The sequence below is a fragment of the Phocoena sinus genome, chromosome X, assembly GCF_008692025.1.
Source record: "Phocoena sinus isolate mPhoSin1 chromosome X, mPhoSin1.pri, whole genome shotgun sequence".
Taxonomy (NCBI): domain Eukaryota; kingdom Metazoa; phylum Chordata; class Mammalia; order Artiodactyla; family Phocoenidae; genus Phocoena; species Phocoena sinus.
Genome location: NC_045784.1, coordinates 72860608 through 72887065, shown reverse-complemented (window position 1 = coordinate 72887065; position 26458 = coordinate 72860608). Strand labels below are relative to the sequence as shown.

Here is a 26458-nt window from a genome sequence, read left to right as displayed (position 1 = left end):
AAGAGTCAAGAGTGGATAGGATTCCCGGTACAGACAGAGAAGTGACTTCCAGATAAAAGAGGGGTCTGTTATTCCATAATGAGTGGAACGAGCAGAAACTGAAGAGATTTTTGAGGTGGGGAGGAAAATGGAGGAATCTCATTGGACAGATTATATTGGTTTTCTCAGTAAGTAGAAGGTGAATGAACGAACATGAGCATGGGGCTTTGAGGAAAAAAAAATATTTGTAACCGTAGTTATAGAGAACTTGGTGAATACAAGTATGACCATGAATGTCGGAGGGCCTCTTAAAGTTGGATAACTTGAATTCGTACTGAGCCACATCAGCAAATCTTTTAAAAAAAAATGTTCTCCAACAAGGTTTCATGGCCTGGAAACAGTAAAGTGGATGCTGGGGAATATGTACTTTGTTAGATGTGAGAACTACTCCCAGACGTTCTAAAAGTAACAATTAAATTATAAGATCAGCCATCTTTGAAAACACCTGTTAAATTTTAGGGTGGGTCTGGCACCAATTCCAATGTACAGGTAGAAAAATAAAATAAGCTACCAAATAGTGAAACTGTTTAGCAACTCATTTGTTAGAAATCTAAAACTTTTGATTAATTTTGCTGACCTGTTTTATGCAGAGTGATCTATTCATATTAATATTTGGTTTTACTTTCTTATAGATTTGGGGAAAATAATAGTTCCCTAAATTTAGAAGTTTTTCTTTCAGTAGATCATCTAAAATAAGTCCAACACTCAGTTTAGGGAGAATTAATACTCTTAGCACCTAAGTCCTTTTTCTTCTTAAAAAATAATAATGGTTCAGCATTTAGAGTGAATTTTAGTTCATAGAGAAGAAAATTTCATGCTTTTGTTAAATTTTTTTCCCCTATTAGAAGATGCTTATATCCTTATATAAGAGTTCATATCGTCCCTTCTCATCCAATCATCTGTTCATTCACTATGGGGTATTTAAGATGGATAAAGTTCCTGTCCTCAACAAGCTTACTTTTGTGTATTTTTAAACTTGATATCCTAGAAAAGTTCTAACAAGATTCTCATAAATTATTTTAAAACCAGTATTGATTTTAAATATTATATTACTGTATTATTCAAAGCCAATGCCTTTTATACATTAACTTGACAGATTAAATGTACTTTAACATACATATTTTGCTTGGCATAAAGTTCCCTGCATTACTATCCTTATGATAAAGGAACTGAGACTCAGAGAAGGTAAATGACTTACCTAACTTTCCACAGCATGTAGGTGATAGAGGCAGAACTGAATATAGGTTTTATTAACCCAGAAATTTTGGAACTGAGCCTCAGAGAAGGTAAATGACTTACCTAACTTTCCACAGCATGTAGCTGATAGAGGCAGAACTGAATATAGGTTTTATTAACCCAGAAATTTTGGAACTGAGCCTCAGAGAAGGTAAATGACTTACCTAACTTTCCACAGCATGTAGGTGATAGAGGCAGAACTGAATATAGGTTTTATTAACCCAGAAATTTTTTTTATTATACCTATTTCCATTAATTTTAATAGTCAAATCCAATAGATTCATAGTAGTTCAAATCCAATCTACTTTGTATTTCTCACCTGTTGACCTCCCTGAAGCATTTATACCTTCACTCACCTTCCTATTGCTTCTTAAAAACTTCTCTTCTCTTGACTGTATGACATTTTTCTCTTATGATTCTCATATGTCTGAAGATTTGAATTTCTGTCTTTGATCTTCATTTGCCTTTTCAGCAATTGCATGGTTTTAACTAGAACTTCTAAACCTATGATTCTGAAATCTAGAACAATAGCCATGAAATCCCCACTTAGTTCCAGACATGTGTTTTCAACTGTATGCTGTAAAAGAGTTCTTTTGCTAGTTATTTGCAATAAGTTAATACATGTTTAAGGGATTACTATGCACTATATACTTTGCTAAGTGTTATGAGGAATAAAAACATGAATCTGACCTAGATTCTTACCAGGAGCACAGAAAACTCCATGTGTCTCCACTTTTACTGTTTTAGTTTTTGAGCCCATTTACCATATAGTAGATTCCTCAGGTTCAAGACCTCAGAGTCTTCTTTGAAAAGTGCTGTCCTTGATTTAGGATAATTTTCTAACTGGTCTCCTCACCCGTATTCTTTCCATTCCCCAATTAATCTTCCTGAAGTAGACCTAAGTTCAAATCACAGCCCCGTTTAAAAACATTCAAAGGTATCTCACTGCTTGCAGAACCAACTCCATCTGCCAAGTATGACCCCTACATATAACTTTACACTTTTCCAACCTTGGTGTCTTGACTTTGTTTCCATCACTTCAAATACCATTTTCTTTCACCTCCTTATATTTAAAGCCCACCTTTACCTTCTCTTAAATGCTACCTGATCCAAGTAACCTACCTAAGCACTGCCAATGGAACTCGGTTTTTCTTCTTCTGAATTCCATCCCATAAGTTATTTCTCTGTACTTTTTATTGGCCCTTGCCTCTTTCTCCCTTGTATTATAGGTATTTGTGTTCATATATCATCTAGACTAGGGATTAGCAAACTTTTCCTGTAAAGGGCAATATAGTAAATATTTTAGGCTTTGTTGGCCACATGGGGTCTTTGTCTTCTTTCTTTTTACTTATAGTCCTTTAGAAATATAGGGTCTTGGTCTTCCTTCTTTTTACTTACAATCCTTTAAAAATATAAATACCATTCTTAGCTTGAGAACATTACAAGTATAGGCTGCTGGCTACAGTTTGAACCCTGATCAATATTCAGTGCTCCTAGTAATAATCTAACTTTGCTTCATGCCTTATAATACTTAGCAAAGTATATTGTGCATAATAAGCTCTTAAACATGTTACATGAATGTAGACATGTGTTACATGTATTACCAAAGAGGCTTTTTTTACAAAAACAAACACAAAATAGTTTCTAGGGGAATTTTAAAATATATATCCATCTTTAGATTTGGTAATTCATCAGCTGGTCAAAACGAATCACTTATATGTTTGTTTAACCAAAGTATCCCAGGAACATTAAGATAAAGCACCCTTTATCCAAACTTGAATACAAGAAGTGTATACTTTGGGTTCAAGAGTGTCTTGCCTTCTCAACAACCAGTGTTTTAGTCCAGTTCTAACAGTTTTTACAATAGCAGACTACAAAAATGCTATCATATTTTGTTGGTTTTGGAATGGTCCTAAGCACATTAACTGGTAATAGGTTTAGCCAATCCCCTTCTCTACTGTTCCCTTGCATTACAAAAATAAATGAATGCAATTTTTGGTTTGTAACAAAATAACCCTCACTCTCCCTATACAAGTGAAAAGTCATATGAAAACCAAAAGAAAGGAGAGGAGTATAATACACAGTACATTTATTTTGGACTCCTGGTCTGATTCTTATTAGCCCTTCCTGGTTTCTTTCAGATCTTGGGTATGTCACCACCCATTATTATATTGGTGACAACCTCTAAGCACTTGGATAATCCTACATCAATTTAGTTGATTATATGGAGATACAGTGGCTCTTAAAGCCTCTACTCTGTTCTCAGTATTCAAAACATACTTTGTACTGAGAGCCTTAGCTTTGATTGTAATCACAAGTAGGAATTGTACACTTCAAGGGAACCCAAATTGAGTTCCAAGAAAAAAATCTTTAATACAGTTCTACGTACTTTATGGCTCAGTGGTGCTGAATTATGTTTATTTTGCATTTCTCTAATAATAACTTTGGCATAGAAAGTAACTTGCCAGTGAACCCAGTTTAGATGAGGTTGACCTCATGCCTGTCTACCTCAGAGGAAACTTATCTTGCCTTAGGAACAGAAAAAAAATCTTTCCCACTCTTCCAATTTCCCCAAAACACTGTTAGGCTTAGTAAAATGTAGTGGGAGATACAGTTTGCTCTGTTTGAGAAAATGGACTATTTTTATTACTATATCCTTATATCTCTCAGAACCTTTTTGGGATGTCATTCCACTTTCCTCCTAAAGTCTGCCACTACCTCAGATTTTATTGGAGAATGCATATTTGCTTAAGTTCAGATTCCTCTGAAAAGGTAACTTTCAAAGCAAAATACCGTCTTTACTGTCTTTATAGGAACCACTGTCGCCATTCCTAAGAGGAGGCCATTTCTTTCCAGGAAATAATGTTATTTATGAAAAAACCATAAGAAAAGTGGAGAAGCTAAATACAGATCAGGTAAGTGAAATTTGTTTTAAGGCTTATTTTATGTGTATACTTTTGAATTATGAATATTTTAATAGAGCTAAAATGACCTTCAATTGTCAAGTGCCAGGCAAGCTCGCTATATAATGATACCTCATTATATCTACAGCCCTTTGTATCATCCTTAACACTTTCATTTCCATTTCCTCATTTGAAGTATTGTCCGCATTTTACTGAAAGGGAAACTAAAATAAAGATATGTCCAGTCACGGGGAAAATTAAGAATCTGAACTTAATATAGATATCTCAATGTTTTGTATGTTTCTTTTAAATGAGGCTCACAAAAATCATAAAACATTGCAATTTTATCTTAATTCATTTAATATGAAGTGAATTTTTAAATGAACACTATCTATGAACAGATCTGTAAAATACTGTATACTGTAAAAGGTCTAGAAAGCTAAAGCTTGAAGTCAGTTTTTGAAATTCCATTAAGCTAAATTGAGAGACCAAGTACAGAGTACAAAACTGCAGCAGGGTGATGGTAATTCCATGGCATCTAGAGCTCCTCTCTCCCCCTGCGCTTCCGTCCTTTAAGCAGAGTTGTTACTGTAACCAGAAGAGGTTTCACATTGATCTCCTCAGTGGGTACAAGCATTCGCAGCCCAGACAAATCCTGGGATTTATCTCTTGAACTAGGACAGTGTATTAGCTTCTTAGGGCTGTGGTAACAAAGTATCACAATCTGGGTGGCTTGAAACAACAGAAATTTATTGTCTCACAGTTCTGGAGGTCAGGACTATGAAATTGCCATGTTTAAAGGGCGATGCCCCCTCTAGAGCCTCTATAGAAGGAACTCTTCCCTGCCTATCTCCTAGTTTCTGGTGGCCTCAAGTGTTCCTCAGGTTGTAGGTGCATAATTTTAATTCTCTATTGTCACATAGCACCCTCCCTCTGTGTCTTCACATGGTCTTCCCTCTGTGCATGTTTGTCTCTGTGTCAAATTTCCTCTTTTTATGAGGACACCAGTCATGTTTGATTAGGACCCATCCTATTGACCTCATTTTAACTTGATTACCTCTGTAAAGACCCTGTTTCTAAATAAGTTCACATTCCGAAGTACTGGGAGTTAGGACTTCAATGAATCTTTTTTTGGGAGGCACAATTCAACCCAAAACAGGCAGTTAAATATTATCAAATGAATTTTGATCACAAAATCATTTTTCTCATATACAACTGAAACATTAAAATATACTAAATTCTCTTTTTTTCATTTTTCTTGGCATGAGAACATGTCTTATTTTTATGAGCATTTATGGGCAGTTGTTACCCAATTCATAGGAACTAATACATCATTACTCATTTGATACCCAATAAAAATGAAAAAGAGTAAACTCTCAGGATCATAAATATCCAAATCTTTAAGATTCTAGTCTGCTTGGAAAACTGTATATAGTCTGAAGGGTTTAGTAGAGTACATATTAAATACATATTTTCCAAAAGAACTGCAGAATATTTCTGGACATTATGATACCAAACAGAAAAATTTCTCAAAATATTTTAGTTCTTCAGAAGGCATTTTCCTCAAGCTACCAGATTATAACATCTGTCCTTTATCTAACTGGACAGCCAAAACAATGCCTGACACACTTTAAATAGGAAGGAATATTTGAGACACATCATTTCATGCTGCTTCCAACTTCTTGTTTCAAAGAGAATAAACAGCTTTTCTAAATCTTGGCCCTAGAAGAAAATATTGAATATCCTATACATTATTATTGCTATGCATCTGGAAAAATTAAAGAAGAATTCCTTTAATAGAACATTGCTGCTACTTACTGTTAACTAGAATATTTACTTTTACATGTCCACTTTTCTTATTAATGACTTAAATGATTTGGGAGTTTTGGAACTGCCATGGGAGGCTTCCCAAGGTAAAAGGAAACATGCATACAACTGCTTTGACCTAGTTGAGTTTCCTCAGTGACAGAAATACAATGTGATGAGCTGGATAAAGCCAGAGTCTGGATGAACCTGTTTAATGTCATATGAGACTAATCCAAATAGGACTAGCTCTTAGGAGACGGGACCTGTCCAAAAAAAGAGGTATTTATAGTAGAAGGGTGGTAAAGTGGTGTCAGTTGCAAGATAATTATCCAATTCATATAAATTGTACTCTGTGTATATTTTTCTTGAGCAAAAAAGATAAGATATATGGTAAATCAGAAATGTTTGATCTTTTGTACATTAAAAACTCAGCTTGTGGTATGCTTCAAAAGTATGAGAAATGTATGAATATCTTGCTTTGGAACAATAATTTTAGTAGTCAGGTGTGAGGAATAGAAACTGAAAACCTGCTAAGACTTTAGTGGTACCAATGAGTGGTTCAGATGCCAAATAGGCTCAGGAAAACCACAAGACATCCCAGATGGAGAAACTGTCAGCATTCTATTCAACTGATGCGTTAATAAAGAAAGATGATTGAGAAATGGGTTTTGTTTTATTTATTGTCCTTTCAAAGTTTTTTCCTAATCTGCTTTTTAAGGGACACATTTTTTTTTTCAGGAGGAATTCTACTTCAGTAGTGTACAAGCTCCCCACTGGTGAAAGCGTTCTCTGACTATCACTCTGACTTTATCCTAATCTAGTGTATGAAGGTATTTTGTAACATAAAAGAACAGATGACACATTCACCCCCAAAATTTGTACAAAAGTTACTGATAGTACACAGTCAGGCTTCTAAATTGTAGAGCTCTTACTTAGTGCTAGCATATTTGTAAAGTAGGTCATATTTGAAAAGAGCCTAGAGAAAATAATTCTATGAACTGATTCTATGACCTTTATTATCTATATGTCTACCAAGGCAGTGTCTACTTGTAAATGTGTTTCTTTATATATATATATTTTTTTCTTTCAAAAAATTTTTTGTATACATGAAAAGATATTTGTATACATGGTAAAAAATTTCAAAGCATAAAAAGTATAAAAAGGTACAAAAAGAGTGTGAAAAGAGAATTAAAATGTATATAGTGAAAAAACAGCTTCTTTATCTTGATCCTCTTGTCCCTCAGTTCTTCCTCCCAGAGACAGTTACTCTTAAAATGTTTTTTGCTCTATTAATGCATTTAAAAGCAGCTGTATATATTTGTAAATATACATGTATGTACATTAAACATATTATACAAAAGGAGCATATTATATTCATCCTTATACATCTTGCTTTCTTCATTTAATATAGCTTGAAAATTGTTCCATAAAAAACTTTTAAAATTTGAAGTGCCTTACTTTATTAATATAGGTCACCTTTCCAACAGTCAAAAGGAAATAGAGCATTGAATTTATACTTTCAAAGTTAATTGTATGTGCATGAATGTAGCATTATAATTCAAATAGAGTATGTTTTTCTTTGAAAACTGGCTTTCAGGTGCCTGCTTTCAAAGTAGGATAATAACAAAATAATATAGAAAATTCAAGCATACCTGAAATCCCCCAAACTATAACCAGATATCTATTTTTATTCTGTGCTCTACACTTACCAGAAAAAAGCCATGGTAAATAAGCAAGCAGATAGCAAAGATTTAGTTTGAAAAGAAGTTCCAAAATATTTTGAAGACAGTACAAATTCAGTTTAATGTTCTGACAGAACTCTGAGCAAGAAATCATGAGTTCCAGTCCCAATTTTGCCATTAATTATTTGTGTCATTATAAGTAAATCATCTTACTTCTCTGGACCTCATGGTTATTTTTTTTTTTCACCTGCAGAATTAATGGGGTGGATGATGATTAAGTTGATGATGATGATGACAGTGATAATATATGATGATAATAATAATAAATGTTAATTATCCACCTACTTTGTACTAAGCACTTAACAAACATTAGTTAATTTACTCCTCATAGCAACCCAGTGAGGTACATACTATCTCCACTTTTACACATGAGGAAACTGAAGCTTATAAAGGTTGTATATACAGTTTCTCAAGATCACAGAGTAAGTGGTAGAATCAGAGTTAGAATCCATGTTTTCTGAATCTGAAGGCTTAGTCACTGTTTTCCAATCTTTTTAAATTTATGCTTGATTTTCACAAGCATAAGAACTTCACCTGCCCCCCACTGTGTTTCTAATATGCTTCCTGACATTGAAAATCACTACATTATATTATTTTCTAATTTATATCCATCAACATCTTCAGTATTATTTTGTAATTAGATCCTGAAGTGCCTGTTGAATCATCAAAGAAATATTAATATTAATATTCATTATAGTTTGTGTTAAGTATAACTGTAATATGAATTTAATCAGAACATGCAATTCTCTAGCCAACTTAGGTAAGTATTTGGATGTTTACAGCCACCTGGTCAAATAAAAATAGAGTTCAATACAATTTTTCACAATGGAATAATTGGAAAAAATAATATATCACTTATTAAAACTATAAATCCTAGGGTTTGAATTATCTTGTGAAAGAACACATTAAATTTTTTAAAGTGGATTCAGTTGGCTTTTCTTTTATTAGTTATTTTTATTCTGAGTGACTGTTTTTGGCATGTGCATGTATTTTAGGAATGCTATCCTCAGGTTCAGTGCCATCATCACATTGTCTAACAGCCCCAGATCTTCCACTCTCTACACTATCAACAATCCCATTCTAGCCAGCAAATCCAAACCATCACAGGAAGTGATTCAATTTCTACAAACACTGGAATTGAACTGTATCATAGTGACTCAAACCATACACATGAGCAGGTAAGATTAATGAGCTGATTCCTTGTAAAACTGAAATAATCTCTTAAACACTGCTCACACCACTGTATAGGTACCCACATTATTTTTTCATCAAAATATTGAGGAGTTATACCATGAAGATTCATGTTTTATTATGGCATTTTTATATATTTATTTTTTAACATCTTTATTGGAGTATAATTGCTCTACAGTGTAGTGTTAGTTTCTGCTGTATACAAAGTGAATCAGCTATATGCATACATATATCCCCATATCCCCTCCCTCTCTCTTGCGTCTCCCTCCCACCAAAGCGCTAAGCTGATCTCCCTGTGCCATGCAGCTGCTTCCCACTAGCTATTTATTTTACATTTGGTAGTGTATATATGTCAGTGCTACTCTCTCACTTCGTCCCAGCTTACCCTTCCCCCTCCCCGTGTCCTCAAGTCCATTCTCTACGTATGTGTCTTTATTCCTGTCTTGCCCCTAGGTTCATCAGAGCCATTTTTTTTTAGATTCCATATATATGTGTTAGCATACGGTATTTGTTTTTCTCTTTCTGACTTACTTCACTCTGTACGACAAACTCTAGGTCCATCCACCTCACTACAAATAACTCAATTTTGTTTCTTTTTATGGCTAATATTCCATTATATATATGTGCCACATCCTCTTTATCCATTCATCTGTTGATAGACACTTAGGTTGCTTCCATATCCTGGCTATTGTGAATAGTGCTGCAATGAACTTGTGGTATATGTCTATTTTTGAATTATGGTTTTCTCAGGGTATATGTATTATGACATTTTTAAAACAAAATTTTCCATCTCTTCTCAGAAGACAAAATAATTCAGGTTTATTAATACATTAAATCTATGAGGGGAGTTAAGAACTGATCAATGAACACTTAATTTCTAGCTGATCCTCAGTTCTAAAATGGGTCCAACAGTTGTGCAACATTAAATATTTTCATGAAGTATGATATTTAAGTGAATAATGAATTGGAAGTGATATTGTCTAAGATGGTTGTAATGGTCACCATGTGACCATTATTTTTTATGTTTTCTTTGAAAATATGGCATATTAACTCAAGTCAGAATAGGCATACATTTTATTATTTGTTACATCAACAAAATAGAAACTAAAACTTACTTGCTAAGAAGAAGTATCTTGGGATGCAATCATCAGTGACTAATTTATGTTCTGAATACTTTAGAATCTTGTAAACCTCTGTTATACATGTGTTAAAGGAAAAAAAGATTGTCTTGTTTCTTGGAAAAACTAACAATTATAACTAGAACTGTGGGGAATAATACACTCTTTGTATTTTTTCATATTTTTTTCTAATAAAGAATAGTTTGCTCAAATTGACCGCTCTCATAGGCAACTCCTACAGAAAGACAAAAGAAAAAGAATAAGAAAAAATAAAGAGGGAGCCTGCCCACATAAGAATATGATTGTTTTATATTAAATATGAATGAGATTATTTCTAAGGACTGAAACTCGAAATATACACTTTAGCCATATTGGTAAAAAAAGAACCACAAAAAATTTAATATCCATGTTTTCCCAATCTAAAAAAGCCTAAAATTATCATGTATGGAAATACTGGTCTTTAGAATTACTCTAAAACATGGTCCAGATGGTGTTGAATTTCTTAAATTAAATGGATTAGTAATAGCCATTAGAAAGACATTTTATTAGGTTAAATCATATGAAATTGTCATTTTTATAGGTCAAAGTTGGTCAAAGAGCAACAGTTTCATACGGTTCAGTCTAATGCTTAACTTCATTACGCTTCAGTTTCTTCATCATAAAATAAAGATTCATCATCCATTTCTTACCGGGTTATTGTAAGAATAAATTATGTCATGTATGTTAAGCACTTAACCATTGTTGAGTGCTGACGGTAAGTACTTAAATGGTAATTACTAATTTTTAGTAGTAATTATTATTTGTAAGCATTAAATCTTCATGCCAGGTACTATGAAAAATACAAACGTGGGTAAGACATTGTCACATTTCTCTTAGGTGCTTATTCTCTAATAAGGGAAAGTTGCAAACACATAAAACATTATACAAAGCAAAGTGTTGTCTGTTATAAAAGAGGATCATGCAGTGTGCTTGGGAACAGAAGAGAGAAGAAATTAATTTCAGCTGGGAGATCTAGGAAAGCTTTGTTGAGGAGGAAGAGATTGTCCTGGGTTTTGAAGAGTGAGCAGAATTTCCAAACGTGGTATTGTGGTGTGTGGCATGGACATCCTAAGAACAGGGAATCTCATGAAAAAAGTCATATATTTGGGAAAGTACACTTTGGGTTTCAGGAATCGTGGTTTGTTTTGTATGGCAAGGAAGACATGAGATGAAGAGTACTAGAGTGTAGGGTTAAAATGATACCTTAAGGCCAGATCATGAGGTCCTTCCCACTGCAGGATCTTAGCTCCCCAACCAGGGATTGAACCTAGGACCTCATCAGTGAAAGCACAGAGTCCTGACCACTGGACCACCAGGGAATTCCCGAATGTTAAGTTTAAAATTTTGAACTTTATTTGGCAGACAATGGAGAAAGATTGAAGGTTATTGAGTAGGAAAATATTGATAGGCATGATTTAGGAGGTTAATTCTAGAAGCTTTGCACAAGATAGATTGAAATATTGATTAGTTTTCTTCTCACAATGATCAGATGAAGAAGGTATCATTGTTGCTGTTATTGTTCAAGAGAAGGAAACTGAGGTTCAAAGAAGTTAAGTTACTTGTGAAGGCTTGCATAGCTCTAGCATGTGGTAGAGCCAGGATTCATATATAGGTAGCCTGACTCCAGAGCTTATTGAGAGTTCCCTCTGGAAGTTGAGTCAGTAATGTGGAGAGTCCTTGGTCAATAATGTAAACATGAATAGGACAGTGGATTAATAGTCTGCCACTGGGGAGATATTCATGCTATAACAGAAAGTGGACTAGCTTCAGGGTAGGAAGACCTGGGTTCCAGTTCCAGCTATGTCCCTTCTAAGCTTTGTATTCTTAATAAATACTAAATCTCTCAGAAATATCCTCATCCATAAATTTTGGTAGTGATGTCTACCTCACAGGGTTGATGTAAAGACTAAATGAAAATATATGTTTGACATGCTTTATAAACTATAAAGCCTACAACATGAAAAAATACCACAGAGAAGAACTTGCAGAGAGATTATTAAAAGCTAAATATTCCAGTAGTCAAAGTGTAAAACTTAAACTAGGATAATGACAGTAGGAATGGAGTGAGGGACAATTATCAGAGATGGGAAAAATATCATAGGATTAAGAATCTTGTACAGTGACAATGGTAATGCTATGATATCCTTTCATTAGCTTAGTGCAACTAATAATATATTTGACCAGACCAGATATTGTCTGTTTAGAAAATAGGCAGAGGTTGGTAACTAATATATTACTTTCTATTTTATTATTCATCTTTTTTTTTTTTATTCATCTTTTAGTTTGAGATTCCGACTTAGCTTTGTTAAAGGCTGGAGGCTTTTTGTATACTTTTCTTCTGGTTTTTCAGTATTTTATGTGGATAAAGTTGAAGTGCTTCTGAAAATGGAATAGTGCCCTGGGAAGCTTAGAGCTGGTAATTTCCACCTATGTGGATTACACAGGATTGGATCCATTTCTGGTCAGAGTAGGGATGGGATAACCCGATTGTGCAGATCCCATGGACAAAGTAGGGCAGAGAATGGGTTGTCTCACCTAGGCTCCTTGGTGCTTACATGTGTCTTCCACATGAGTGGAAGAGTCTCTGAAGAGTAATGGAGCAGATGTCAGTTAGGCTTCTTTAAAACTAAAGGATGACCCATTTTTAGTTTGTGTTTAGAGTTAAATTGCAATTCAGAGGTAGTATAATAAGATAGAAAGAACATAGACTTTCAATTCAATTATCTGGGTTTATAAAATCTGATTCTACTGAGTTGCATGATCCTAGGTAATTGACTTTAACTGGACTGAGGTAATTGACTTAACTGGACTGCACCTCAATTTCCCCATCTATAAAAGAGGGGGAGAATCACACTTAATGTGCAGTGTATCTAAAATGGATTAAATGAGGTAAAATATGTAAAGTATCCAGCTTAGTGCCAAGCACATACTAGGTACACAAATGAATGTTTGATTCTCTGCCTTTTCCTCCCCCAACCCCAGTCCCCAAGTCTTTCAAAGCATCAAAATAAAAAATTGGTTTCCATTGTAATGATATTCTTTTTAAGATTTATTTATTATTTATTTCCTTATTTTATTTATTTTTGGCTGCATCTGGTCTTAATTGAGGTATGTGGGATCGTTCGTTGCAGCACGAGGGCTTCTCTCTAGTTGTGGTGTGTGGGTTTTCTCTTCTCTAGTTGCGGCACACGGGCTCCAGGGTGCGTGGGTACTGTAGTTTGTGGCACGCAGGCTCTCTAGTTGAAGCGCGAGAGCTCAGTTGTTGTGGCACACGGGCTTTAGTTGCTCCGCATGTGGGATCTTAGTTCCCTGACCAGGGATTGAACCCGCGTCCCCTGCATTGTAAGGCGGATTTTTTTACCACAGCACCACCAGGGAAGTCCCTGTAATGATATTTTTAAATGAAACTAAATCACCTTTAAAGTGCTTTCCAAGAAGCAAAAGGCATTAAAATATTTTTGAAAATTAGATGTCCAAAAACCTGGCTTCAAAATATTTTTAATAAAACTAATTTATGTATGTTTTCCATGGTTCTCCTTAGAAAGACCATTATTTTGGTTTCAAATTCGAAACAGCACCAATCACATTTCTTTCCCCGAGGACATTAAGAATAACATGCTGTGATCATTTTCCTGCCATTAGCAAGGAACAGATAATTTCACATATGTTAGTGACAGGGAAAAGCTCAGCTGAACTTGTTTTACAAGTTGTTATACAGGTGGTGTTTATAAGAAAGACTCAAATAATTATATATATTGCATGTACAACTCTTTTGCACTTGGCTTGAGGCTTCCAAGAAAACTTTGAGTCATGGGAAGATGTCAAGGGAAGAGTCCTGCTCACTTGGATAGTGCTATTGCCAATGGAAAATTCTCCAACTTATGATCCTTTCTTCTGTCATTTGAAAATTTAATTTTTGTCAACATCAAGACAGCACAGATCTTAGTGTCAGGTGCTTTTTCTGACAAATATCCAGGAAGCTTGTTACAATGTTTATTTAACATAAGTCGTTCACTAATTATGGAAACTCTGGGCTGCTTAGCTTAATAAACTCAGCATTTCTGCCTGTTCCCTCATTCAGTCACATGTGACTCCAGTCCTTCTCCATCTTTTTTTTTTTTTCCCTTCGGTAGGCGGGCCTCTCACTGTTGTGGCCTCTCCCATTGCACAGCACAGGCTCCGGACGCGCAGGCTCAGCGGCCATGGCTCACGGGCCCAGCCGCTCAGCGGCATGTGGGATCCTCCCGGACTGGGGCACGAACCCATGTCCCCTGCATCGGCAGGTGGACTCTCAACCACTGCACCACCAGTGAAGCCCTCTTCTCCATCTTTATTGCCTTCTCCATCCCCATTATTGAAAATGAGTGTCTTTTGTGCAAAACTCTATTCCCTGCTATCCTTTCCCCAAATTTAATTGATATCTGTTTTGGACCCATTTTTTCTCCAACACCACCCTTATCTGTCTCCTGCTACCTCCTGCTCTTGTGCCCTTTTGAACTCTTGTTCTGTGGCAAACAAGAATTGTTATTTATTTACTCTTTTAAAAAGTTTTTATCTTTTTAATCAAAATAATGCATATAGATAGCATAAAAGGTCAAATATTATTAAATGGCATAAAACAAACAGCAAGTTCCTGTCCCAACCCTTTCCATGCACGCCTGATGCCCAGAGGAAACCATTTTCTGTTTTGTTTTGTTTTGTTTTATCACAAATAAGATCTTTTATTTGTCACCATTAAAGTCTGATTTTTAAACAGATTCTTGGACTGGTGGCTCACATCCATTAGCTCTTTCAACTTTAGCACCTGTCTCATCCCCAGCAGCTTCTCCAGAACTACTACCTTCACCATGTAGCTCCATGAGTTTTCCCAATTCAAACTTGGGCTCTTCAGCATTTTTACTTTTCTAACAAAGACATCATGGAGTGGATAAATAGATGGGCGGGCCTTTTCTATGTCTTTTCCAGTGCTGTCTGGAATCAACTGATTGACCACCCCTTTCAAGTCATTTGTCTGCACCTCTTGGGTCATGATTTCCATCATCTTCTTGAAGATCTGGCGGACCTGCTGGTGCTGGGCATAAGAGGTCTTCTGAATCTGATTATTGCATTTTTTAGTAAAACCCACACAGAATAGATGAAGCAAATAACCGTCGGTAGTCTTGACATCAACGTGAGCTTCAGGCATGGTCTGCCATTTTTTTACCATGGAGCACATTTTGTCATGGGTAAGATCCATGCCATGGAAATTAGGCAGTTTTTGCCCTGAACATCCTCAGTAATAAGCTTGAATTTTCTAAATGCAACTTCATCATTCTGCAGATCAACAAGGCTCACTTCAAAAACATGACCCTTGAGGCCATCAGATGCGATTTGGGTTCCTTGAGTTCTTGTGATAGTGTTTTCCCAATATTTCTTATATTGAACATAGCTGGTGCTTTCACATCATACCAATCTTTCTTAGAAAATGGGTCAATGACTTTCTTCTTGGCTCCCTTTTTACCCCCTTTTGTAAGGCGCTTGTTCTTGCCGACTGCCATGGTGCTGCTCAGAGAGCCAAAAGGGCGGAAGTTAGAGGCAACAATTTTCAACTCAGCTTTTTTTCTTCTTGTCTTTACTTTCATATAGCAAAATAATATGGGTATACTTATGCTGCTATTTTTTTGATTTATCAAAGTTGTATATTATCTCTTGGTAATTCTGGTACATAAGGATTTAGTTCTATTAATCACCCACCTACCTGTTTACATCCCTTTCATCATCTCAGTATAGTTAAATCCCCATATTTTGGGCTAAATCATTATTCAGTGTTTATATTATTATTGCTATGAAAGTATTATTTACTGATGAACCAATTTGTGTACTATTTTGCTGCTTTTATTAGTACAACCATTATTTGCTGGTGTTAATAATTCCCTAAATGTTTTCATTTGTTTGGTTTTCTATGTATCTATTGCTAATTATTTTCTCAGTACAATTTTTTTTTTTCGGTACGTGGGCCTCTCACTGTTGTGGCCCCTCCTGTTGCACAGCACAGGCTCCAGATGCACAGGCTCAGCGGCCATGGCTCACGGACCCAGCCGCTCCGCAGCATGTGGGATCTTCCTGGACCGGGGCACGAGCCTGCGTCCCCTGCATCGGCAGGCAGACTCTCAACCACTGCGCCACCAGGGAAGCCCTCTCAGTACAATTTTATACAGTCAAGTGTTCTGGTTTTTGTTGATCAACCATTTCCTCCCTTTAAAACCTTGCAATCCATATACACCTCTCCTCTTGGCTCATATTATCACTACTACTGACCTTCTAGTCACTCTCATCATCCTTCAACAGTTTCACTGGCAGGCTTACAATCTTCTCCCCACTTTCCCCTGACCCCTGCCCTGGAATCATCTATGAGAACTTCTCCACTCAAATGATAGATCTTTCTCATGCTCTGTCCTCATGGTTCTTCATCACCCTTAATTTCTTCATTTCTACTACATCTTCAGCTCTCATAGACTTTGGCCACTCCTTGAACCTCCACATCACTTGAAACTGTTTCATCTGGAATTCTGAATCTCTTTTTCTCTTATCATCACTTTCTTACTTCATCTCCTACTCCCTAATTCCCATTGAGCCTTGCCCTCAACAAGCTCTCTAGCCCTCAGTTCCAAACCAGGCTGGTGTCCCCTGTCAGCTGATTCAACAATGCTCTTGCTAGAAACCCTTAAAACTGTTGCCTTCTCTGATTAGTCCTCATTTTGCTAATCTCTTACTTCGGATAGACTGCGATCCACTTTCTCTGCACCTAGATTTTGACTTCGTGTGCTAGAGAAAGTTCGCAAACTAGGCCAATTTAGTCTAGTACAGATTATCTCTGTCTTGCTGGATTCCTTCTGTTGCTAGACAGTCCTTTTAGTTAATTCTGATTGACTTGCCACCCCGGTCCTCAGTATATAGTCTTTATTTTTCCCTCTTCACACTCCAGGTCCCATTGCTGTTCTCTTATTTTCTGCAGGTAGCTTTGCCTTCTACCAAGAATGGGCAGTGGAACTCAGATTTTAATGTGTACCAGAATCAGTTGGCTGACCTGCTTAAATATAGATTGCTGGGACTTGATAGTTTGCATTCCCAAGTTCACTCGTTATCCTAATGCTACTTGGTCCAGGGACCACAATTTGAGTTCACTATGTGAACTCCTTCAACACCCTACTTCATTGAAAAATTTCTCTGTACTTTCAGTGAACTTTTGATTCTTCTGATCTTTGAGAATTAATAATCTAACCTTGTCTTCAAGGTGACTCCATTAGCAACCCTGCCAATCTACTGACTTATGATCTCAATCATTTTTGTTCCCTTCACTTGCAAAATCCCTGAAGGAGGAAGGCATACTCACTGCTGCCATTTCCTCATTACCCACAGATTCCCTAACACCTTGAAAACCAGATTCTAGTTTCAACATTCTTCTGAAACTGCTTTTATTGACCTCTAAGTTGCAAATTCCACTTCCTTTTTTGCTTCATTTTCATCTTATTCCAGTTCGAATAAGATGGAATAGTTGATAATGTTGATCCATTGTATTCTTGATATTCTTTCTTTCCATTATACTGTACTGCTGCTTCTAATTCTTCTCAGGCTCCTCTTCCTTCTTTCATCATATCTTCCCCAAAGACACATCCCCTTGGCCTTCTCCTTTCTCTACCCCTTCTGCCTTGACTATATGGTGTAAAAGCTTGACTTCTATGACCTTTACATATCACCTTTACATGGACAACTCCCCAAACTTCCCTCCGAAGCTCTAATCTATAATTTCTTTTTGTGTGTGTGGGACATGGGCCTCTCACCACTGTGGCCCCTCCTGCCGAGGAGCACAGGCTCCGGATGCGCAGGCCCAGCGGCCATGGCTCACGAGCCCAGCCGCTCCGCGGCTTGCAGGATCCTCCCAGACCAGAGCACGAACCCGTGTCCCCTGCATCAGCAGGAGGACTCCCAACCACTGTGCCACCAGGGAAGCCCTAATCCATAATTTTTAATGGACTAGTTGATGTCTCTACTTGGCTGTCCCACAGTCACCTCCAACTGACCATATACCAGCTTTTCATTCTATGCCCTCCATTTTTATTAATGATATCTTCAGTGCCCTAATCACCAGACTTAGAATTTAGCATTACTGGGCTTCCCTGGTGGCGCGGTGGTTGAAAGTCCGCCTGCCGATGCAGGGGACGCAGGTTCGTGCCCTGGTCCGGGAGGATCCCACATGCCACGGAGCAGCTGGGCTGGTGAGCCATGGCCGCTGAGCCTGCACGTCCAGAGCCTGTGCTCCACAACTGGAGAGGCCACAACAGTGAGAGGCCCACGTACCACCAAAAAGAAAAAAAAAATAGCATTATTTTTTTTAGATTTATTATTTATTTATTTAATTTATTATTATTATTATTATTTTTGCTGCATCAGGTCTTAGTTGTGGCACGCAGGATCTTCATTGAGGCGCGTGGGATCTTTCATTGTGGCATGTGGGCTCTTTGTTGTTGTGCACAGGCCTCTCTCTAGTTGTGGCGGCGGTTTTTCTCTTCTCTAGTTGTGGCTTGCAGGCTCCAGGACGCATGACCTCTGTAGTTGTGGCGCCCAGGTTCCAGAGTGCATGGGCTCTGTAGTTTGCAGCACGCAGGCTCTAGTTGAGGTGCGTGAGCTCAGTAGTTGTGGCATGCGGGCACGTTTTGGCATGTTGCCCCACGGCATGTGGGATCTTAGTTCCCTGACCAGGGATTGAACCCACATCCTCTGCATTGGAAGGCAGATTCTTTACCACTGGACCACCAGGGAAGTCCCTTAGCATTATTTTTTACTTTCCCTCTCATTTGCCACCTCACACCTAATCAGTTGTCATAGTCTGAAGAATCTTCCTACATAAAACCACTCTCATATAGCTGAAAGTTGGGTTTCCTTCCTATAACTCTTTTACCATTTTTGTTGTTGCCATCATAGCTAAGGTTTATTACAGTAATATAGCCAGTGGGGGGCTGAACCCTGGGGAGGAGACACCCACTCCACAGGAGCCAGCAGTAGCTTTGGGGGCCCTCCCTGGCTGTGGGGAGGGTGCACCACACTCACAGGAAACGGAGAGCAGAGGAAGGGCCCGTGGTTGCCTTTGCCCAGCAGTCCTGCTGCTCTACAGGGACTAATGTAGTACATAGAGCACATTTAAAATGGGGCCAGCATGGGAGATAAAACCATTATCCACCCTGTGATAACTAGTTACAAAAGTCACCCCTGGGTCAGACTGCTCAGGGAAGGCAGCACGTCGTGCCCAGAATCGAACCATGATGAACGAGGGTGTCCAGAGGCTCGACTTGCCTCCTGGGCGTGGTCTGGGGTCAGGGTGACTGTGCCGGACACCGGCCGCTGCCAGTCCCCCTGGGTCCGCAGGCCAGTCCTTGGCCCCTCAGGCAGGCACTGGGTCAGCGGTCAGGGGTGGGTGGCCAGGCTTTCTTGAGGTCAACCTGCATGGCCTGCAGGAGCCACTCCCAGTACTCGGCCAGCAGGTGTTTAGGGTTTTTTCTCCAAGCAGCCAGCAAGGCGTCTCGCAGTTGGCTTTCTCGGCAACAAAGGCTCTCAGGAGACTCTGCCCTGGGCTGCAGTCTAACCCACGTCTTCAGCATCGTGCTGAGGCTAGACAATAAACAGCCCTTGTAGGAGGCCAGCTTGTGGTGTGGAGACACCACAGGACGTGGAGAAGGCTCCAGGGCTCACATCCCGCCCATAGAAATATGGAACGCTTCACTAATTTGTGTGTCATCCTTGCGCAGGGGCCATGCTAATATTCTGTGTATCGTTCCGATTTTAGTGTATGTGCTGCCGAAGAGAAGAGAGCACTCTTTTACCATTTGATCTGTACTTCTCTTCATAGCTCTTATGAACTGGGCAATCTATCATATAAAGTTATTTAGATACATATCTTAGCTCTTCTAAAAGACCATAAGGTCCTTGAGAGAGGAGGAGACAGTATCTTATGTCTTTTTTTCCCCCAGTAGTGCTTAGAACTGTACCATAAGGCAGTACTTAGTAAGTTCTCAGTAAATGTGTGCTGAATGAATGAAAGCATCATGCCACTGAGACCTTTTAAATCCTGCATGTGGCTTGGGGGTATAGATTTTAGCCTTTGTGTTAAGAAAAAATGTTAGAATGTAAGATAAATTATCAATACACTGAAAGAGCTACTACATATGTGCAGTGAGTTCCTCCATTGGCTTTACTTACATAATAAAGAAGTGGTTCTATTCCTTGAATAAATTACATACTAAGGAATGGCAGAATAGAGAAATGGCAGAGAGGTGGAGAAGAGAAAAAAGTAGCAACAAAGATGTTTCCAAGAAGTTATGCATTAAAAAATACATATTCATTTAAAATTAATTTCATTGGGATATATCTCCCGCTTCATTACAAAAAGTATTTAGAGTGGCTTAAAAGAACAAATAAGATGTAATAGAACAGAAAAAGAAATGTCAAGGACAGTGTAAATATAATGGGGCAATAACACCAGAAGGAAAATAGAGTACACAGAAATGCAGGCCATAGAGTTCCATGTCATTAGTAAAAATGGGCTAAAAACTTGGCTCTGAGATTTCTGGAAGCCACAAGGGGGGAAAAACATGATTAGTGGCAAAATTCCCATTGTTCATGAGAAAAAGCTTCATAAGTTTTCAGTAGTCACGTGTGTTATAGGAAAATATATTTTATTTTCCAGTCAGAGAGAATAATTTAAGCAGTTACAAATTAGTCACCTGGATTCATTATAAAATGACAATCCAAACCATCTACTTATTTTTAGTTGTTAGAGGAGTGGAAGAATCATCTTGTTTTATAATAACATGTCAAAAGCTATACATATACACTAAAAAGGGAGCAAGGACAGCATTGACTAGGTTTTGGATAAAGTCAATTTCAGCTGCTTTTTTAAAAAAAATTATTTATTTATTTATGGCTGCATTGGGTCTTCGTTGCTGCACACGGGCTTTTCTCTAGTAGCGGTGAGCAGGGGCTACTCTTCGTTGCAGAGTGCAGGCTTCTCATTCCAGTGGCTTCTCTTGTTGTGGAGCATGGGGTCTAGGCACATGGGCTTCAGTAGTTGTGGCACGTGGGCTCAGTCGTTGTGGCGCCCAGGCTTAGTTGCTCCAGGCATGTGGGATCTTCCTGGACCAGGGCTCAAACCTGTGTCTCCTGCATTGGCAAGTAGATTCCTAACCACTGTACTACCAGGGAAGCCCTTCAGTTGCCTTGTTAAAGCACCTCTTCCAATTAGTGCTTTTCCATCTATTATAGTTAACATTTAGCTCAAATTGCATCCTTTATGACAACTTCCTCATGCAACAAATGTTTACTGAGGATCTACTATACTCAGACTCTATGGTATGTGCTGGAATTAAATAAATGTATAAAAAGAGTGTCTCTACTCTCCAGTAGCTGAGAGTTGTGTAGAAAATTTATAACCATCTACCACTCCTTCTATCATTATTCAAATAACCAATTGTCCATATGTGTTAAGTTAAATAAAACCATTATTTATATGATGGTTTTTACATGACAGTTTAATAATTTACCTGCCCCCCTCCAAAGTAATACCTCCAGCAACTTTATAAAATAAGTACTAAATTACCTGCATTTTACAGTTGAGCAACCCGAGGTTCAGAGAGGTTAAGCAGTACATACACTTAGGCCACAACTAGGAAGTGGGCGCTCCACTTTTGGCTCCAATTTCCATTCTTTCTTCATTGCAACACTTTGCTGCCTAGAGTTACTCACAGGAAATTAAATTAGGTCTCTATTTCAAGTACAGGACTGTTGTTATGAGTCAAGTCTTCATTTTAGAATTATAATTATTGTACAGTACATTCAATTCAGTGACAACATTTATTGAAAATCTTCTGTGTACCAGGTACTGTATAATGCAACATTTCTTTACTAAAATATCTATGGAGATTAAAATAGCACTGAGGATTTTCAGAACCTAAAATTCTGATACTTTTTCTCCTAGGATTTCTTCTTGTGGTACAAAATAGGAAGAGACCAATTATTGTTTTTTTTTTTTACCTTGTTAGCTAAATGACATGGTACATAAAATGCATTTCATTTCATGGGGATTAATGCCAACTGGATTAACTATGGTTTCAATCTATATGACAGCTATTAAATGTCCCAAATCAAAGCAAAATTAATGAAGCAGTAACCTTATTTATCTACAAGTGTCACTTACTGGAGAGGTTTGCAGGATAATAATCCTATTCTCCTATTATTAGGATATTATATTATATATATTATATAATATATATAATATAATATATATTATATATATTATATTAATAATAATCCTATTATCCTATTATTAGGATTATTATTAATCCTATTATCCTATCCTATTATAACAACCTATACGTTGTAAGCTTTCCTTAATAGTGATGTTTTCTGTTGTCATGTAGCAAAAAGTTACTACCCAGGAGGGTCTAAGCACAGAAGACCTTATTAGTTAACATGTCCATGACCTTTTAGAGGGTTAGGCATTTATGTATAATTGCTTTTATATAACATGGCATTTTAAGCACTTTTGAATCCACTAAGCAACCATTCTAAATAGGTGAAAAATGCATACATAAGCCAGTTACCTAGTGGGGATAAATTTAATTAAGCCAGTACCCTCTACTATGAGATTACTACTAGATTGTGATTTGTGCCTTCATCACAGGCTATCCCTAGTCCTGAACAGTATTCTCAAAAATGTGTGTCACTAAGCTTGAAGGGGGCCAGGGAAGAAAATATAGATAGCTCAGCTGAAATCTGCAACTATTGTGTGTCTACTATCGGTAGGACTCTATAATCACTACCACTGAACTTTGTAAATATGGTTGGTCAAAATTATCATCTTTGAATATCAAAGTTTATATAATATAGATACTAACAAAAGAAATTCCACACCTGGAATCTCATAGACCACAAATAAGAAACAAAACTCCAGACTGGAAACAGGACAAGAACTTCCAAGGCAGTAGTGAGGTGAAGCCCATGGCTTTCCTTTACAAGGTACTTCCTTTCTATAGATTTTCTGAAAAATGACTGCTGATTTGCCTCTGGTTTCACACTTAAACATTGTTGCTTGCCTTGGGCTTGTGGCAGTAATTCTAATCAGAGGGTTTTACTAGCAATCAGACGCAAGGAGTTGGACTGCTTAGCCATTATTATGGTCAAATAGTGATCTGATTAAAGATATTTGATGGATGCATGCTAAAGAATCTTTAATAATTTTTGTAATTTTTTGAGAAATATCACATTTTGTGTATCTTGGAACTATTCTTCAGCACAGTTTGTATTCCTGCCCTATTTTTATGTGAAAGCTAAAGCTATTATCTTAGATTGACATTCAAGATAGCTCTCATTCATCAGGCAGAAATGCTGATGTGAGGTAATTTTATTTCAAGTATCCTATCAACTCAATATTGTCACAGAGAGAAACCCTCCATCCATTAGAGCTACCATTATTCTGACTTGAAAACATTCATGTTTCCTTGGGAGGCTCCCTATCTTGGCTTTTTCAAGTCAACAAGAACATGGTTTTGAGCCAGCTCTAAAAGAAATGTCAAAGCACACCTACAAACAATTCCAATAAAATTAAAATCTACCGACCTGTGATTTAGTAATGAAAATATTGCTAACTGGCACATCATAGTTTATGGTTAGGAAATTTCATTTTATTATTGAGTGTAGTCCTGTCAAAGACTTAACAGCAGAAGAGAATCTGATTTCTGTCTGTCCTCTCCCCTCCACACTTTTGAACCCAAGTGGGTTTTGGTTTTTACTGTGTTACTCAAATGTTACTGTAACTTGTGGACTGTATACAACTAAGGAGGAATATATATACAAAGGAGTGAAATTTTGTTTCTTGCTATTCTACCCTGATGGCTGTTTGGTCAAAAGAACCCATTCTTCAATTTTAAAGCTCTCACCTTTTCTCTAACTGATTAAAATGTATTAACTGAACTTCAGCCATATTTTGCATGGTTTCACAATAAGAAAATCAAACTTTTTTTTTTTTTAAACATCTTTATTGGGGTATAATTGCTTTACAATGGTGTGTTAGTTTCTGCTTTATAACAAAGTGAATCAGCTATACATATACATATGTTCCCATATGTCTTCCCTCTTGCGTCTCCCTCCCTCCCACTCTCCCCGTCCCACCCCTCCAGGCTGTCACAAAGCACCGAGCTAATATCCCTGTGCCTTGCGGCTGCTTCCCCCCAGCTATCTACCTTACTACGTTTGTTAGTTTGTTAGTGTGTATATGTCCATGACTCTCTCTCGCCCTGTCAAAGCTCACCCTTCCCCCTCCCCATATCCTCAAGTCCGTTCTCCAGTAGGTCTGCGTCTTTATTCCTGTCTTACCCCTAGGTTCTTCATGACATTTTTTTCCCTTAAATTCCATATATATGTGTTAGCATACGGTATTTGTCTTTTTCTTTCTGACTTACTTCACTCTGTATGACAGACTCTAGGTCTATCCATCTCATTACAAATAGCTCAATTTCATTTCTTTTTAAGGCTGAGTAATATTCCATTGTGTATATGTGCCACATCTTCTTTATCCATTCATCCGATGATGGGCGCTTAGGTTGTTTCCATCTCTGGGCTATTGTAAATACAGCTGCAATGAACATTTTGGTACATGACTCTTTTTGAATTTTGGTTTTCTCAGGGTATATGCCCAGTAGTGGGATTGCTGGGTCATATGGTAATTCTATTTGTAGTTTTTTAAGGAACCTCCATACTGTTCTCCATAGTGGCTGAACCAATTCACATTCCCACCAGCAGTGCAAGAGTGTCCCCTTTTCTCCACACCCTCTCCAGCATTTATTGTTTATAGATTTTTTGATGATGGCCATTCTGACTGGTGTGAGATGATATCTCATTGTAGTTTTGATTTGCATTTCTCTAATGATTAATGATGTTGAGCATTCTTTCATGTGTTTGTTGGCATTCTGTATATCTTCTTTGGAGAAATGTCTATTTAGGTCTTCTGCCCATTTTTGGATGGGGTTGTTTGTTTTTTTGTTATTGAGCTGCATGAGCTGCTTGTAAATTTTGGAGATTAATCCTTTGTCAGTTGCTTCATTTGCAAATGTTTTCTCCCATTCTGAGGGTTGTCTTTTGGTCTTGGTTATGGTTTCCTTTGCTGTGCAAAAGCTTTGAAGTTTCATTAGGTCCCATTTGTTTATTTTTGTTTTTATTTCCATTACTCTAGGAGGTGGGTCAGAAAGGATCTTGCTGTGATTTATGTCATAGAATGTTCTTCCTATGTTTTCCTCTAAGAGTTTGATAGTTTCTGGCCTTACATTTAGGTCTTTAATCCATTTTGAGCTTATTTTTGTGTATGGTGTTAGGGAGTGATCTAATCTCATACTTTTACATGTACCTGTCCAGTTTTCCCAGAACCATTTATTGAAGAGGCTGTCCTTTCTCCACTGTACATTCCTGCCTCCTTTATCAAAGATAAGGTGTCCATATGTGCGTGGGTTTATCTCTGGGCTTTCTATCCTGTTCCACTGATCTATCTTTCTGTTTTTCTGCCAGTACCATACTGTCTTGATTACTGTTGCTTTGTAATATAGTCTGAAGTCAGGGAGCCTGATTCCTCCAGCTCCTTTTTTCGTTCTCAAGATTGCTTTGGCTATTCAGAGTCTTTTGTGTTTCCATACAAATTGCGAAATTTTTTGTTCTAGTTCTGTGAAAAATGCCAGTGGTAGTTGGATAGGGATTGCATTGAATCTGTAGATTGCTTTGGGTAGTAGAGTCATTTTCACAATGTTGATTCTTCCAATGCAAGAACATGGTATATCTCTCCATCTATTTGTATCATCTTGAATTTCTTTCATCAGTGTCTTATAATTTTCTGCATACAGGTCTTTCGTCTCCTTAGGTAGGTTTATTCCTAGATATTTTATTCTTTTTGTTGCAATGGTAAATGGGAGTGCTTTCTTGATTTCACTTTCAGATTTTTCATCATTAGTATATAGGAATGCCAGAGATTTCTGTGCATTAATTTTGTATCCTGCTATTTTACCAAATTCATTGATTAGCTCTAGTAGTTTTCTGGTAGCATCTTTAGGATTCTCTATGTATAGGATCATGTCATCTGCAAACAGTGACAGCTTTACTTCTTCTTTCCCGATTTGGATTCCTTTTATTTCCTTTTCTTCTCTGATTGCTGTGGCTAAAACTTCCAAAACTATGTTGAATAAGAGTGGTGAGAGTGGGCAACCTTGTCTTGTTCCTGATCTTAGTGGAAATGCTTTCAGTTTTTCACCATTGAGGATGATGTTTGCTGTGGGCTTCTCATATATGGCCCTTATTATGTTGAGGAAAGTTC

General features: G+C 37.4%; 1 protein-coding gene, 1 non-coding gene and 1 pseudogene across 2 annotated transcripts in view; 1 reads left to right on the top strand and 2 right to left on the bottom strand.

Moving 5' to 3' along the window:
• POF1B (POF1B actin binding protein) overlaps positions 1 to 26458 on the top strand; it is a 107262-nt gene that overhangs the window by 34818 nt on the left and 45986 nt on the right. The window contains 2 exon segments of the mRNA XM_032618933.1: positions 4089 to 4190; positions 8722 to 8904. Coding sequence (XP_032474824.1) covers positions 4089 to 4190; positions 8722 to 8904 — 285 coding nt within the window.
• On the bottom strand, positions 14823 to 15611 carry LOC116747527 (annotated as a pseudogene).
• Positions 19812 to 19916, bottom strand: LOC116748236. The gene has a single exon (XR_004348245.1). It is a non-coding gene; the product is annotated as a U6 spliceosomal RNA (small nuclear RNA).